The sequence below is a fragment of the Tupaia chinensis genome, unplaced genomic scaffold (assembly GCF_000334495.1).
Source record: "Tupaia chinensis unplaced genomic scaffold, TupChi_1.0 Scaffold147312_1, whole genome shotgun sequence".
In the NCBI taxonomy this organism is placed as follows: domain Eukaryota; kingdom Metazoa; phylum Chordata; class Mammalia; order Scandentia; family Tupaiidae; genus Tupaia; species Tupaia belangeri.
The window spans coordinates 2630508-2648948 of NW_006207163.1; the positions used below are offsets into that span (position 1 = coordinate 2630508).

Consider the following 18441-nt stretch of genomic DNA (forward strand, 5'->3'; position numbering starts at 1 on the left):
TAGGATGCCTGCACTCGCTGGAGAGACAGAGACAGAAAGTGAGAAATCATCCCCCAGGGGGGTGTCAGCACCACAATCCCTTCGCCTCCATTCTCTTCTTGGGATTTTGGGCATATATGTACACATGCCTGACCCGAGTTTTAAGCTACCGGGTCCAGGACTCAAATTGCGGTTAACTACATGGGAGTCCAGCAACGTAACCATTACACCATCTGCTGGTCCCTAGAAACCATTTCTTAATGTCAGTCATTTATTTAAAGTTTATTTCATTTATTTCTTTTATGAGAGAGAGGGAGATAGTCATCCTGAACAGGGTCTCTTCACGGCCTGATTCTCCCCAGGTTCCCACTCAGGATAGTGGGAGCATTCAGGTCAACCTGGGATCCAAATCCAGTCCTCTCACATGCTTCCATTATTGCGCAGTGGCACCCTACTGCTGTGCCGCCGCCGTGGGTGGTGCCAGTCATTTCTGGATGCAACTAGCTAAGTATAAAATTACACAGTCAAAAAAACCTCATTGGAAAACCGTTTAAAATGAAATTATAGACGGCACAGAGGTAAACACAAGGCTCTGTGACACAATCCCACATAGAAAGGTTCCTAGTTCAAATCTGAAAGCCTCCCTGAGTACGCTGGGCATATGCACGTCCATGATGTGGGATGGGCTGAGGGCTGGGGGGTGGATAGCAGCAGCAAGTCCCTGTGTGTGTGTGTGGGGGTGCTGTCTTTCCTTTTTCTCTGCTTGTCTCTCTTGCTCATAAAAAATATAGGTAAATAAACTTGAAAAAAGGAATACTGTGGCCTGCCCATAGCACAGTGGGTAAAGGAGCAACATCCCACAGACTCATCTCGGTTTGAATCCTGACCCAGTGGCTTGAAAAATACACTGGGCACATGTGTGCACATGCCCAAAGTCCAAATGGAGGGAAAAAAAGGACTGTGGCATGACCAACCCCCACCAGGGGTACTTTCTCTCTGTTTCTCTCTGGCAAGTGCATATGCCTTCTGGCAAAAAAAAAGAAAAAAATCACCTTAAAAAGTGAAGTGAATAAAAATTGGCTCTTAATTTACACTTGCAATTTTTATGAAAAATGTCACACATTTCTTCTGAAACTTATTTCACTTAGCAAACAAGAGTATATGTCTAACCTTCCCACTAGAACGGCTCCCTTAGTGCCAAAACTTAAAAATGACCAGTTAAGAAAGGAGCATACATATTATGATTTTTACTTATCACAGGTATACTTAGTAGTGATTCCTAACAAATTACTTCATTCAAGAATCCAAAGCTCATAGAATTTTGACTTGAGTGCCTTTAAAAAAAAAAAAAAACAACTCTCGCCAATGTTACCTACTGTTAATGGAGTTTTGTTCACATTCTAAGTTTTTTCAAGACATTGAAGTTAAAGTGCTTGGGAGATGTGCTCTATTAGTTAGATTTTCTATGTAGCAAACAGGTTTACGAGTTTATTTGCATTTGTCCACTTACTTTGTTGTAATAATTGCCTTGAACTGAATCTGCCATGGCAAAAGTATATTAAAAAATCTACCTTTTGAGTAAATTTTCCCCTAATTGGAGTAAGTTCTCCCGGTGTTTGAGATTTTTCCCATTCACTAAAATGGAAAGAATTAGACTTCAGTGTTTTAAATCAGGAATAATGTAATATTACAAATTACTTTTACTACTGTTAAGGTTACACTAGATCACCTTGATATATAACCTTATGAGTCATTGAGGGGATTTCATTTTCTCTGTCATTTTTGACTCTGATTTTCCTTGTAACATTAGTCTGTGTTACTGACTTTTTAGAGCTCGTTTTATTTAAGGATGCTAATGTTTTGTGCCATGTATTACAAATTAAATACTGTTTTCCCCCGCCCCCACAAAAATGACCAGTCAAGAAACAAAGGGAAATACCAAAGCAATACCTCACTTTTGGTGAGACTAGTTAGATAAAAGGAAAAACATGCTAAACTACATAAGGGTCACCCCTGCTGGCTAAAGAGGCTTTAACAATAAGCCTCAAGATTTAAAAATTGATGCTGCTATCAATTTGATGACAATTTCATTCTGCATATTTAGAACGTAGATACGGTATCCTCCCCTAAATAAGAGAATACTTACATGTCAAGAAAACAATTGTAAACAAATGTCTTCCAAAAAAATCTCATTATCATCTGTCATTAACATTTAAGAGACTGTTTCACCAAATTATAAAATAACGTCGATCAATAATTCTCAATAGTTCATATTATAAAGGGCATAAAATTTAGAAGTGATTTTTTAAAGAATTATTTTATATAACTTTATTTATTCATTTGTTTATTTATTTATTTTTAATTTGACCAGAAAGGGACAGAAGAGAGAGAGAGGGCAAGTGAGAAAGCAAGCGGCCAGGTCCAGGACTCGAACCACGGTCTGCCATGTGGGACTACAGCACCCTTAACCACCATGCCTCCTGTCAGTCCCTAGAAGTGAAATTTAACAGGAATATGAGTTCACAATGGAGTCACCTAGCAGGTGAAATGCAAACCAAGAAATTTCATACATAGACTTGTTACATGTTTATCTGTACATCTGTAGAATCCACAACCATTAATATTTAGATTCTATTTCTAAAAATATTGGTTTCCAAGCTAAAATCACTCCTGCTTTTTCTGTTAACAAATAGAGAAAATATAAAGAAACACATCTTTTCTTCTGTATCATGCAAATTGGATACATTTAAAAGCAGAAGATAACTGGTCATCCATTCAACACTTATTTTACAGAAGTGTATGTTAAGCAGGCTAGGGTGAGAGAGAGAGAAGCAAAAGGGAGAAGAAAGAAGCAAATCATTTAAGGGACCCAAAATAGAAAGAAATCTGTTGATTATACTGCATATGGTAATATCTTTGACAAAATTAATCTATGGTGTATCCATGATGGGAAAATTCACTTGGTATTTTCTATACTAATACTCAGTGATTGAATGTAAAAAAATAAAGAAAATAAAAACTTCTAAAACACTTCTTCAAAAGTTTATTTTTTTTTTTATTTCTTCCATGAGTGTAAAATAGAAAGAAAGAGAAACTCAAACAGGGACTTGATCCTAGGATCTGTCACCCGTCTCAGCCAGCTCCAGATCACGGGCACACACGTACGTGCCAGAAGTCCTCAGGGAGCTCTGTGGACGTAAATTTTCTCATATGTGGTTCAGCCTTTCAGAGTAGCTTTTTTTAAAACTGTTGTGCCACTTGTGGCCCCTATTCTAAACCACCTGTATATGAAATATTTTCTATGGTTACAATACAATAAATAGTCTCAGGCTAATGTCAAATAAAAATGTTCTAATTTGCCACTCAATAGCAAATATTCATTAAACAATAATGTTGTAAAATTCTCCTAGGTCTTTTTTTTCCTAACATATCTCTTTTATAGCCTATCTATATGACTTGTATATTTTTTTTTTTTAATTTTTGCTATAGGGTATGTGTGCTTGCCAGAGAGAGATGGAAAGAGAGAGGGAAAGTGAGAACTCACCCCTTTTGGGGGATGTCTGCCCCACAGTCCCTTCTTCTTCTCTATTCTCCTCTTGGGATTTTGGCATGCATACACAACGCCCCCTGTGTGATTCTCAAGCTGCTGGATTTAGAGTTCAAACTCCTAAATTGGCAATGTGGGATCCAGCACCTTAACTGCCATGCCTCCTGCTGGCCCAAGCCATTAATTTTTTCTCCTCTATTTTCACAAGGAAATGAGGAGTGTGAATTTTGGCACAAGGCTCTTCAAGAATTTGGATTCTGATTTTCCTCCAACTTTGGCAACTTGCTGAGAAACACTGATTTGCTCCCATTTATTGAAGAACAAAGAGTTCCTCTTTATTCTGTTTTCTTTTATTTTCTCAGAAATATGATTTCATTCAATATTTATTTCAAAAATGTTCTATTTTTGGAAGTAAAGACATATTAAACACCACATGTAAAAGTAAATACCTGGGGAGCAGCAGATGGCATAATGGTTACTACCTTGTAGTTTTTTTGTATATACGTAATCAGTTTTTAGTATTATTTTCAAAATAAACATAAAAGATAATCTTTTTCTCCTGCAATTCACTTTTTTCACTGTACGTTCTGTGAGATCTAGATTTAGTTTACTCATTTTAATTAATTTTCAAATTACAGCAAAAAATATTACATATGCCATAAGCATATTAGCCACATTATTATTTTGCACTGTTCATAGTCATGCAAGTGATATAAAAAATCTTTTAACTTTAGTTGTAGGAAGCCAAGTTACATATACCCCTTCATTTATCATATGGCGCCATCTTTGCAAAAACTCCTTTTCTTATATAAAAAGGCTGAGGCTGGGTCAGCAAATGGCATGGTGGTTAAGGCAACTGGATCCCACATGGCTGACCGCCTGGTTTGAGCTCCATAGACTGCAGTCTGAAAAACACTCAGGGTGACTGTATATGCATGCCCCAAATCCCAAAAGGCGAATGGAGAAGAAAGGATTAGGGCATGGCCATTCCTCTGGGGTATGTTTTCTCACATTCCCTCCCAATGTCTGTCTCTCTTAGGTGAGTGCATGCACCCCACAGTTAACAAGAAATAAAAGGCAGAGGTTGAATAAAATGGATGGATGGATTTATTTATTTATTTATTTATTTATTTAATTTATTTATTTTGGAGAGGTTTGTGCTATAGGGTGTGTGCGCTCATCAGAAAAACAGAGAGAGGCAGAGAGACAAAAAGTGAAAAATCACCCCCTCCCCCCCAGGAGAGATGGCCATGCTGCAGTCCCTTCTCCTCCTTTCTCTTCTCGGGATCTTGGGCACACATGCATACGCGCCCAGCGTGAGTTTAATCCACTGGGTCCAGGACTTGAACCATGGTTGACTACATGGGAGCCCAGTGACACAGCTATTACGCCAGCTGCTGGTCCCAAGGCAGAGATTTTATTATATAGCACATGTAGGAATGGAAGGAAACACTGGAAATGCTCTAAAGACACAGAAATATAATTAATATGCAATGACCTACAGAGATCTTAAACAAGAAATTCAATCATTTAAAAAAATTTAATTGTGAAATTTCAAAAATTAAACTTTTATCAAAATTCCAAAAATAGTATTATTTTTCAAGATTTCCCTGTGCTCTCTACCCCTAGTTTGTCACATTGTCAACACTGTACATAACCAAAGTAAGATTAACACTAACAAATTTTTTTGAGAGATCTATGACATTTTATCATGTGTATAGACTCATTTAACTATGACCACAATTAGGATATAGAACTATTCCATTTTCCCAAAGACGTTTCCCTTCTCTCCTTTGCAGTCACACCCTCTCTCCAACCTAACCACTAACCACTGACAACCACTGATGTGTTTCTAGCACTGTAATTATGTGATTTTTAAGGATGTTATGTGAATTAAATCACACAGTATGTAATCTTTTGAGATTACATTATAAAAATAGTCATCATCCTTACTGGGACTTTATAGCAGGTCTTGAAAGTAAGTAGTGTAAGTCTTCTTTCCTTTTGTGAAGATGGCATTGGCTATACTAGGTCTTTTGCATTTCCATATACATTTTAAAATAAGTTTGTCCATTTCTACCAAAAAGGTTTCTGGGATTGCACTGTATCTATAGATCATGTGGGGAAAATTAACATTTCACAATTTGAGTTTTCTAAGTCATAAATGGTATATCTCTGAATTTTTATGTATGTATTATCTATGTATGTTTTGTTATAGGGCATGTGTGCTCACCAGAGAGAAACCGAGAGAGAGAGAAATCGCTCCCCAGGGAGGATGACCACGCCATAATTCGTTCTCCTCTTGGGATTTTGGGCATGCATGCACACATGTCTGGCATGATTTTTAAACCAGTGCACCTGGGACCCAACCTGGGAAATAGGCCACGTAGGATCTGTGCATTAACCTCCACACCTGGTGATTCCTATATCTCTGAATTCTTTACAAGCAGTTCCCTATATTTATCGGTATAGAGTCCTTGCACATTTTAATGCTTATATTTAGTTTTAAATACTTAACACTTATTAATACTACAGTGAATAAAATACTGTAATTAAAAAAATCATTTACTAATATATAGAAATGCAGTTGATTTTTAAACATAATCTTTATCCTACAGCATCAAGTAAATTCACTTACTAGTTCAGATATAATTTTGTGAATTTCTTAGTATTTTTTTTTTTTTAGAGGTTTTTGCTATAGGGCGCAAGCCCTCACCAGACAGACAGAGAGAGACATAGAGACAGAAAGCGAGAAATTACCCCCCAGGGAGGGATGCTCATGCCTCAATCCTTTCTCCTCCATTCTCCTCTCGGGATATTGGGCACGCACGCACACGCGCCTGTAGTGAGTTTAAGGCACCGGGTCTGGAACTTGAACTGTGGTCAACTACATGTGAGTCCAGCGACATAGCCATTATGCCAACTGCTGGTCCCTTGCCCATCATATTTCTTTATCTTTTTTTTGGTAGTAGGTATAAAACACTTCATCTTTAACCACTAAGCATAAAGTTGAGGAAGTCTTCTCTATTTCTATTTTCTAAGAATTTTAATCATAAGTAAATGTTGAATTCTGTTAAGAAATTTTTCCGTGTATATTGAGATAATTTTTCTACTTTTTATGTTAAATTTAATTGTTGCAGTTATGTTTTCATTGATATAGAATTGAAGGATGACTCTTTCCTTTCAGAACTTTGACGATGTTGTTCCATTGTTCTCTGAATTTCAATGTTTATGATGTGCTGAGATTATTCTTAACAAGGTATTGAACTTTTTGATTTTTTTTTTTTTTTGTCTTTTTAGGTTTTTGCCATACGGCAAAAGAAAGACAGAGAGAGAAAGTGAGAAATCACATCCCCCAGGGGAATGGTCACGCTGCAATCCCTTCTCCATTCTTCTCTCGGGATCCTGAACACGCACGCACACGCGCCGGTGTGAGTTTAAGCCTCTGAGTCCGGGACTTGAACCGCTGTCAGCTACATGGAAGTCCAGTAACATAGCCATTACACTAACTGCTGGTCCTTGTTATTATTATTTTTTAATTTGACCAGACAGAGACAGAGAGAGAGAGAAAGAGAAAACGAAAGCGAGAAAGCAACCTGCCAGGTCCGGTACTTGGACTACAATTGGCTGTGTGGGAATCCAGTGCCTTTAATCGCTATGCCACCTGCTGGTCCCAAATTAATTCTACACAACTGTCTAAATCTTTGATGTGCCTTCTGATATACTTTTAAATGTAAGGAAAATGATATGTTATTTTCATTAATCTAATTCCTGTTTATTATGCAATATGTTTTGTACTTGCTTATAAGACAGAGAAAATGAACATATTATATACTAGCTTACTCAAAATCTGGAATTTACATGTTTTATTATTATGCCTTATTTTGTCTTCACTATTAAAGGCTAATAAAAATATTTGGATGAGATTTATATCTATTATTAAGGCATAAGTCATAGTTTTTTGACATATGCTTTTTTTTTTTTAAGAGGTTTTTGCTATAGGGTGCGTACGCTCGCCAGACAGACAGAGAGAGAGACAGAGAGACAGAAAGTGAGAAATCACCGCCCAGGGGGGATGATCACGCCGCAATCCCTTCTCCTCCGATCTCCTCTTGGGATCTTGGGCATGCACGCACATGCGCCTGGCGTGAGTTTAAGCTGCCGGGTCTGGGACTCGAACCACAGTTGACTACATGGGAGTCCAGCGACATAGCCATTACACTAACTGCTGGTCCCATCTACAGTGTATTTAAATAATTTATTTTTTTATTTCCAGAATTTACCATTGATTCATTTGCATGCCATTAGTTCTTTATAACATTGGATCACTTTTCCATAATTTTATATCTTTTTATTATGGATGTTATTATTATTATTATTATTATTATTATATTTTGCTATAAGGCATGTGTGTTTGCCAGAGACAGACAGAGAGAGAGAGAAAGTGAGAAATCATCCCCCTACAGGAGAATGGCCAAGCCTCAAGTCCTTTTCCATTTTTCTCTTGGGATTTTGTGTTTTCACACACGTGCACCCAGTGTGATTTTCAAGCCTCTGGGTCTGGACTTGAATCACAGAATTGGCCATGTGGGATCCAGCGCCTTCACCTCCAAACTACTTGCTGGCCCTTATGGTGTTTATTTTTATATCTTTCAGAATCATGTATTAGCAGAATTGAAACTTTTTTTCCTTTCCTCCACTTTCCTTTTACTTATTGTGTGGTCCCAGTTATGCAATCATCTATCTCTTCCCTTTCATAAGTGGACAATTTTATTTTCTCTATAAGAGTTCTACTCTGGGCCTTTAGTTGGTCTAGTATCATTTTAATATAAGCCATTGATTTCTTCCTCTGATTCTACTCATCTAAAACAAAGAAAGAAAAAAGAAAAAGATATCTATTCCACTATCATTTATTTTGTATCTTTTTAATATTAAAAAAGGACCTATCATTTCTATGTATTTGTCATTTATTTGTATATAGGAACACACAGAATGAAGGGTATAAAAAAGATGATTAATGTTAGAATATTAATTACATAGAAGTAATCTGATAAGTAATCTATCCAGCCTGTTTTCATTCCTTTTTAGAAGTATAATAATTAAATGAGATATCACTTCCTCTTTCTTGGTATTCCTTGGCACTTTTATGTTCTCCATTCTTATTCCACAGTGGCAACTCACCACCAATCTGTGCCAAAGTGTTAGTCAACAACATACATGGTGTTAATAGCCTGAAGTATCAATAGTATAATTGCATGCCACTCTCCAAGGAGACTCTTTTTAAATTAAAATAAGTGTTTATTTCAAATCTATGCACAGATGCCAGAAATACTTTCATAAACACATGCATAAATACATGTAGCCAGCTCTTGTCCTCTTACTCCTCTTTTAGAAAAACTATTTGAATTGTGAATTAAAATGATAATATAATTGCTCTGAAAACTCTAACACTCATTTCCAACAGAAAGCACATTATCTTTTTATCTGAAATTCTACATGGAAAGCTAAATTATAATGTTTCCTTAGTGAATGCAGAATCAGACCAAGGGTTATTGATTGACATAAATGGAAGGTTTTGTAAAGTTAGGGTCACCTGATGGTTTCACCTTCCAAGGAGGCCACACAGTTCTGTCAATTGTCAGGGTAACTTCTCTGGAAATTTCTGGAAACACACTGAAAATTTCTTGTTTTGTGGTATCCACTTTTCTAGACTCCATACTGGCCATTCTCCTTCTCTTTACATAGTCTTCCCTCTAATACAATTAGTACAATTGACTTTAGCTGTGCACATAGAGTTATACTGTGTAGAGTCTATTCTCAGGTTACCATGTTTAGAACACAGTTACCCCTAAAACTCAAATGATTGATACTTTATTACTGACAGTTGTCGTGCTCATAAGTACTTGTTAATTTTTATATGGTTTGTTTTTCTGAGTTTTGAGGGTATTTTGCTGCTTCTATAAAGTATAGTTTATAAATAATATTCTCTTAAGATATTTGAGAAAATACTTTAAGTGATATCCCATCCAGAAAAATTTTATTGTAAAATGGTAGCATGATAATGCTTTTATATCTGTCACATAAAATTAATATTTTAAAGCCATGTCATTTTTAAAGTTATAAGTTGAAAAAATATGTTACTATTTTTTTTTGAGAAGTTTTCACAATAGGACACATGCACTCACCAGACAGACAGAGAGAGACATAGAGACAGAAAGCGAGAAATCACCCCCCAGGGGGGATGGTCACGCCGCAATCTCTTCTCCTCCATTCTCCTCTCGGGATCTTGGGCACTCATGCACACATGCCCAGCATGAGTTTTAAGCCAGCGGGTCCGGGACGCGAACTATGGTCGACTACATGGGAGTCCAGCGACATAGCCATTACGCTAACTGCTGGTTCCCCCAAAAATATGTTACTATTTAAACATATGGTATTTTGAGATTACCCCAAATAGATATGGTAGTGACAATTTCATAGTTTAAACTAATTGTGGACATATTTTAAAGGGCCATTTATTCAGCATTAGTGTCTACAGCTTTTTTTGTAACTTTAAACACATATCTTACCACAAGCTGAACTCTTCCACCATTAAGTACATCTGGATCTAACTCAGGCAAGAAGCGATTGCTACAGTGACAGAAACCAGAAAACATATTGTAAAATAAATGTGGGGAGGAAATATGAAATTATTTCCCAAATACAAAGTTTGGGAGAAAGCAGTTATTTACTACATGGAAATAATAATTTTCTTAAATTAGTTTACATACAGAGATATGGATAAATTTATATTTTCCCAGTTATTTTAAAATTCAATTTGACATAAAATTTCAATTTCTGAATAATTTCTAATACCTCCTTCTTTACCACACACCAACATATGCAGAGTAAAAAGCTGAAAGTACTGATGATAGTCAATAAATTATGGAACACCTATTTTTCTAATTAATTAATTAATTAATTAATTAAAATTTCAAAATAGAGCATGTGTGCATGCATATAGCAACGTGAGAGAAAGAGAGAGATTGCACCCTTCACAGGGTCTGGCCAGTAATTGCCTTCCTCTGGTCCTCCAGCCCACTGGATCATGTCTAGCCTATGTCAGGCTTACCAGGTTGGGGATCTGAACTGCCGTAGCCAAGTGGGATCTGTCTTCTCACATAGTGTATTGCTGCTACACCACAGGGCCAGCACACATTACAGAAATTTTTATTTACATTTACCTCTATGTTTGAATCATCTTTTGAGGAAGATATATTTATTCAGCATTGGTAAAAATAATTATATTGGAAAGAACTCTAGTTTACTAATGTATTACCCTAGTGTAATAATAAACTTCTGTTTCAACTTAGAACACTGACATTCAACTTTTTAAGAACTTCAGTTTTTTTAAAAACAATTTTTCTTAATATATTACTACTTATTCCTTTATATATTTTCCAAGCAGAAAATGCACGAGCAATTGCTTATTGTTTTATACAATTACACATAACTTTTATTAGTAAGGATATTGTTACTTGGTTAAGCATATCTAAAATTCATACTGAAATAATTTCCTATAGGTGTGGTACAATCGTATAGGTGTGGTACCCTGTGAGTGAGAAAGGTAAGATACTCTTATCTCAGTATGAAAGAGAGGGAAAATGAAGCATTGGGCATCACTGAAAATTAGCTTTATGGTTAAAGTGACAGTTGGAGAGTTGAATAATAATTTGAACTGACAAAACTATAAGAAAATAAAATGCAACTTAGTATATATCATGTTTAAAAACAGTTCATAGATACCACACTTTCATTTTATTAAGTAGAATTATTTTCTGTGGTTCATCTGGTAGTTATAAGCATTACAAAATAGAGTTCTTCCCAAACATTTTAGGGTGAACTATATATAAAAAAAAGAGTGATAAAATTGATTCTATATGAAAGGCTTTTAATAACCTGGCAATGTGGAAGATTGGCCTTTGGCTATAAAGTCATGTTTGTTTTAGCACAATTAACCCAGGTTTCACTTTTCAAGATGTGTTTACAATACAAAAATCTAATTGAAAGGAAATGACCTCACCTTTTCATATTTCTGGAACTTGCTGTTTCAAAAACCCCAACCTGTGTATGAAGCCATTGGTATGTATATTCTCTACTCCTTTCTAACTCTTCATTTGCAGTAGCATCCTTGCGGATAAAGTCTTCTTCCTTATCTGGGAAAAATATGAAATGTTCACTTTTTATTTAAAAAAAGATAATTTTTGGCCAAGAACTTCAGTTGAAGCTAACAATTCTATTATAAAAAAGAAAAAACTGATTCATGTGCACTAAACCTTCTCTAACAAAAACATTGCCCCTCACTTACAAACTAAGTATATTTTGCTTAATTTTCATACCCACCTAGTTTAAAAAACAAAGTAAAAATTTAAATGCAACCACCATGTTAATAAGGTTGTTTTCTTAGTTTATAATCAGAAAATTCAATTATTTCAGTGGATAGAATTCTTATAAAAATAATCTCTCTTCATTATTCTGGGTTTTTTTTTTCAGGCTTTTAAAAAAGTCTCATTGGTCTTGGAACCAGCAGTTAGCATAATGGCTATGTTGCTGGACTCCCACGTAGTCGACCGCGGTTCGTGTCCCAGACCCGGTGGCTTAAAACTCACGCCAGGCGCGTGTGCGTGCCCAAGATCCCGAGAGGAGAATGGAGAAGGGATTGCGGCGTGACCATCCCCCCTGGGGGGGTGATTTCTCGCTTTCTGTCTCTATGTCTCTCTCTGTCTGTCTGGCGAGCGCACTCACACTATGGGCAGCCCCCCGAAACTCCAGTGAAAATCCCCCCAAAAAAAAAAAAAAAAAGTCTCATTGGTCTTTCAGTGTCTTATCTATATGTAGAATTTATAAAAATATTGAGGGTATTTGAAACAATTTAATTTTACATAAAACTCAGCCTAGTCTGGTTTAGCTAATATGGTATTTTAAGCTAGAAATAAAATGTATATCAGGTTTCAGGGAACCTATGCTTGTGGCATAGCAGTTATTTTAGGATGGAGGGAAGTTTAACAATGAAGAAAAGTATGGAAAATATGCAAGATGGGATATTATACTAAGCAAGGATACAAATAACAAATATAAAAGTAAAATATTTAAAGAAGAAAGATAAAAACTCCAACTCTTGTAATAAAAAGTTATTATATATGTATGTATTTAAAAAAATAATAGTGGGGTCAGCAGGTTTTGTAATGGTTATGGTGCTGTACTCGCATGTGGTCAACCATAGTGTGAGTCCTGGACATAGCAGCTTGAAACTTGCCAGGTGCATGTATACGCTTGCCCAAAATCCTAAGAGGAGAATGGAGAAGGAACTGTGGTGTGGCCATTCCACCCTGGGGAGACACTGGCACCAGTTCAGGAAACCTGAATAGCAAAGTGTTTTGTTCTCTAACTCTATGGTACTTAGGAAAGTTGAGTTCCTGTTACCACTCACATCAATTTTATGTTTCTAAAATGGCCATAGCTCTTGCATCCCAAACTTAAGCCAGTCCCTCCATGTTGCTATAGTTAGAAGAACAGTTGTCTTTGCTGTGAGAGCACTGACCATGGAATCCGTGAGCAGTCACCATTTTGATAAATAGCCTTACAAGTATCCAGAAATTACAAAAGAGACTCAGTAACAGGAAGGAGTTAGCATTGTCACATTTAGTTACTGCATAGCATTAAGTCCTCTAGCAGAGTCTCTGCTTCTGATCTGCTTTTCTTGACTGACCAGATAGAACCTGAGCTCAGCAGCACAATGACAGAAAATCATCAGGACTCTGAACTCAGTGACCAACTGAGTAGACTGGAACCGTACCTACATTGTTTTTATTGTATTTTTAAGAATTATTTTATTTAACTATATTTATTTAATTTATTCATTTTAATTTGACCAGAGAGGGACAGCGAGAGAGAGAAAAGTGAGAAAGCAAGCCACCAGGTCTGGGACTTGAACTGCGGTCAACCATGTGGGAGACCAGTACCCTTAACCACCACGCCACCAGCGAACCCCAACTGATGAAATTATTAAAAAAAAATCTTTACAACAGACAATTTAGAAAGCTAAAGGTCATGGAAAAAATCCACACATACCAAAAATAAAAATCTAACTATCCAAAGACAACCACTAAATAAAATTTTAAAGCATTTAGTTTGAATTCAACTACAGAGGCCATTTCCTTTGACTTAAAATTCTTCTCTCTCTCTCTTTTTTTTTTTTTTTTGGAGAGATTTTTCACTGTAGGGCGCGTACGCTCGCCCGACAGACAGAGAGAGACATAGAGACAGAAAGCGAGAAATCGCCCCCCAGGGGGGATGGTCACGCCGCAATCCCTTCTCCTCCATTCTCCTCTCGGGATCTTGGGCACGCACGCACACGCGCCCGGCGTGAGTTTTAAGCCACCGGGTCCGGGACACGAACCGCGGTCGACTACGTGGGAGTCCAGCGACATAGCCATTACGCTAACTGCTGGTTCCCTTCTCTCTCTCTTTTTAAGATATTTTTGCCATAGAATATGTGTACTAACCAGAAAGACAGAGAGACAAAAAGTGAGAAATAACCCCCTGGGGTGATGACCATGCTGCCATCCCTTCACCTTCATTCGCCTCTCAGGATTTTGGGCAAACACATATACGTGTCCAGCATGAGTTTAAGCCACTGGGTCCAGGACTCAAACCATGGTCGACTATGTGGGAGTCCAGTGATGTAATCATTTTTGCCATTTGTTAGTCCCCAAAATTCTCTTCTCTTTAGGCCTTGGGTGACTTAATTTTGAGTGTTTCCTTACAATCTTCTTTATAAAGTCCTTTAGATGTTGATGCTTCCATTTCTACAAGTATCTAGAAGCCCCTATGCCAGGCACTGTGCTGGCTTCTGATGATAATGAACTAGATAGTTTCTTACCTATTAGGGCTAGTGGTCTAGAGAACTAGTTATCATCAACTTCTCTGTCTTATTCCTGCTCTCTTATATTTCTAGATGAATTTCAGAATCACAGATAATCTTTACCATCAACATCCTACTTAAGTCTGTAGTTCTTCCCGAATTCCCACAACACCCACACTAGACATTCTGTAATCAACCTTGACAGCTCATTTATTAGGCTCTAATATCAAATCAGAAACTAATACTAGTCTATCTCCTGGGTACCACACAAATCTGGTTCTTCTTTTCCATATCTTCTACAAACATGTTAGACTCCATTTCAAATAGCACTGAGCAAGTGCACATATGTGGATATGGGTTTTCTTACCTGTCACAAAAGAAGAGGTACTCTTTCTCCTAAACCCAACACCCTCATCTTCCTCTGGGAAACCACATTTCCTTAGAATATATAATATGTGGCCAAAAGCTTTCCCTTTTCTTATTTTCGGTACCTCTCACAAACAATTTGTTGCACTCCCCTCCAGCTAGTTTCTCTCTCCTTCTCTAATCACACAAGCATCTTGATCTAGGAGATGCAGGTCAGTTTTTGTTGACTTACTTGCTATTCATTCTTCGGCCCTTTGCAATATGGCTTCCTCTCAACTCTATTTCACTGGAATTGTACTCACCAAAATCAACAAAGTGCTACAGTTTGGAGACGTTTAGGAGTTCTTATCTTAATGACTCTGTTACAGCACTATACATCCTGTCCACTTCTTGTTTCCTTTGAATTTTGTTTAATTATATACTACTTGTTTTCTGCCAATCTTTTGGCTAAACCCCAATCCTTTCAAGGGCTCCTCTTCCCTTCCCTCCCCTTATTCTTTTCAATGTCAATGTCACAATTCTCATCTTACCTATCTTTTTTTTGAGAGAGAGAGATCTTTGCTACAGACTGTGTGCGCTCACCTGAGAAACACAGAGAGACAGACAAAAAGCGAGAAATCACCACCACCCTCCCAGGGGGAGATGACTATACCACAATCTCTTCTCCATTCTCCTCTTGGGATTTTGGGCACACAAGCACATGCACTCAGCATTAGTTTTAAGCCACAGGGTCCGGGACTCAAACCACGGTCTACTATGTGGGAGTCGAGTAACATTATGCCATCTGCTGGTCCCTCATCTGACCTATCTCATTTGTAGGCTACATTCTACCTGTATGATAATGTTTATTTGAAATCTTTAATCACTATCTTTTTCTCCTTCTGAGATATGTATCCAAAGCCTCTCCACTTTGATAGCCCACAGAGATATTATTAACTTATTATTATTTTTAATTATTATCCAACCCTTCTCTCAGGTGTTCTATAATGTTACCACCATCATTAATTTACAACTCAAAAGCCAGAGTGTTGCACTGAACCATATTCTTCGTCACTTTCCAACTGCATATTTTATATTCTAAATCATTTAGAATCTGTTGAATGTCTTCTATTGCCACTGCCACTATTTCAGTTCAGGTGACTGCTCTTTCTTCTGAATGACTTCTCACTAACCTTTTTGTTCTCTATCACCATACTGATAATGATCTTGCTAAAGTACAATTATACTTGATAATATTTATCACCATACTGCAAATGATCTTGCTAAAGTACAAATATACTTGTGCTACTTCAGAGATTAAACTCTTAGTTCTCCATAGACTTTGGATAATGTTCCAAGTTCTTCACACAGCATATAGATCTTGACATATTATACCTTCAGACATATCTGTTAAGATCCTGCCTCAATTCCACAGCATACTATAGTTACCCAAAATGCAATCTTGTCTATAGACCTTTGCACACTCTATTTGCTATGTTTAGGATTTTCCGCTTTAGCAATAGAACACTTCTTTTTAAACTATTTCATTTTATTTTTCCCATTTATTTTATGATTTCTTACTTACATTGTATAGCTCTATAGTGTGCAATATGGTTTTTCAAAATATGCCCTCAGTACATGACAATCAAATCAAGGATATTACCATACACATTATTTTAAATAGAGAACTTTACATTCTGGTTTGCTTCAGTCTTCAACTCTCAGTTTAGAAATCACATTTTTTGAGGTAAGTTCTCTTATCTTCCAATTTTACACTCCTTATTTAAGTTAGGTTAGGAATGTTTAGTGCAAAGAATCCTATGAAGATCACAAAATACCATTCATTACATTTTATTTTATTTTCCATATTATGTGTCTGGTTTGCCTACCATAATACACTATAATACTTTAAATGATACATGGTAGGATTATATTCAACATATATTGGTTAAATAATACTAATGCATGCAATCCTACAGAGAAGTGGTTTAGCTTTAAGAAATTCACCAAAAGAAATGAACTGCTTTTTAAATTAGTGGACATTTTTTATAAATAAAAAGGCAAAATAAAAGTGTTCATTAAACTCTTATGCTTCTATTAAATCAGTTTTCTAAATTTTCAAGACAGAATATCTTATACTCAGGGATATTAAGATTCAGTTATTTTGGGCACACAAAAATAAACTACATCTTTACATTTTTAATACATATGGCAACTTTCCCATAACCATTTTCTCTTCCTTTAATGACTTTTCTTAGTAATAAAATACTCTCAGTTTCATGGCTAGAGATGAGTTCATTTCTTTACCAAAAGCTTATGGAAGGCACAGTTGTGGTTAGGCGAACTGCTTCTTCATGTGATGGAAATATGCTTGGTGACTTTAATAAAAGGCTGATTCTATGTATCTTAGTCTGGAAATGTTAAAAATATGATTTACATTATAAAGTAGAGTGGTCTCTATGTGTTTATTAGAGAAATTCTTGAATCATACCTCACAAATAAAGCACAAATAAAATTGGAATTTGGCATAAATGTTACACTGACAGAATTTTAATCTCATTAACATGTGTATAAATACTTGTTGATAGTCTGTTTATGGCTCCTTCCTTAACCAATCCAATCTGTTGTTGGAAAGTTGACAGCACTGGCATAAAACCAGGGAGTCTCTAAGAGCCATTTGTGTGTGACATGCAACATCTCCATTCTCTAAAAATGTATTTAAATGTGCATATGATTGATTACTAAGGAAAAGTGATTTCATGAATAAAGAAGAGGATTGTTGGTGCAAAAGTTTAAAAACAGAAATTTTGGGAACAGAGCCAGAATTATATGTAAGGTCAAAGGTGAACTGTAGCACAAATCACTCCTTAACATATTTCATTATATTTTATGGCAGAAAGAGTTAAAAAAAGAAGTCCTAGAATGAAAGATATTCATTGGCTTCTGACATTTGAATTAATTTTCAAAATTGGTGTGTTTGGTGGGGATGAGGCATACATAAAGTGTAGGGACAACATTTACAAAGGCAGAGAAAAATAAAAGTGAGTTTCTAAACTATATCTTGTAAAGTATTTGGATTTTTTAAGACAAGTTTTTGTTTTCTTTTGTTTTTTAATATTATGAAATAGCTAGATTTAAGTGACTCCCTCTGGGATAATAGAAACATTCCAACTATTAGATTGTTGGAAAAGTCATAAGGCATTTTTGTATAGAAAACATGTCTTGGCTTTCCTGACAACCTAATATAATAAGCATTTAACTTATGTATAATTTTTTTTTTAAGAGAGCTTTTTGCTATAGGGTGTGTGTGCTCATTGGAGAGATGGAGAGACAGAAAGTGAGAAATCACCCCCGGGGAGATGGCCACGCCACAATCCCTTCTCCTCCTCTTGGAATCTTGGAAATGCATATACATGCTTTGGCATGAGTTTTAAGTCACTGAGTCCGGGACTTGAACGCAGTCGACTACGTGGGAGTGCAGCAACTTAACCATTACACCATCTTCCAGTCCCAGCATTTAACTTATGTATAATTCTATCTGAAGGGAAATACGGCCTGCTATTTGCATTATTCAGTTGAGCTGTATCTCCTCACTAGTATCTTCATAGTAGAATACTAAATACCATTTAAAGGTACGGTTCTTTGGTTTCTTCTAATAAGACTCACA

General features: G+C 36.4%; 1 protein-coding gene across 1 annotated transcript in view; it reads right to left on the reverse strand.

The window, feature by feature from the left end:
* The window catches only part of LRRIQ1 (leucine rich repeats and IQ motif containing 1), a 176093-nt gene that overhangs the window by 2004 nt on the left and 155648 nt on the right, over positions 1-18441 (reverse strand). The window contains exons 24-25 of the mRNA XM_006169613.1: positions 11589-11721; positions 10096-10156 (exon numbers count right to left, since the gene is read on the reverse strand). Coding sequence (XP_006169675.1) covers positions 10096-10156; positions 11589-11721 — 194 coding nt within the window. The remainder of the gene's footprint in view (positions 1-10095; positions 10157-11588; positions 11722-18441) is intronic.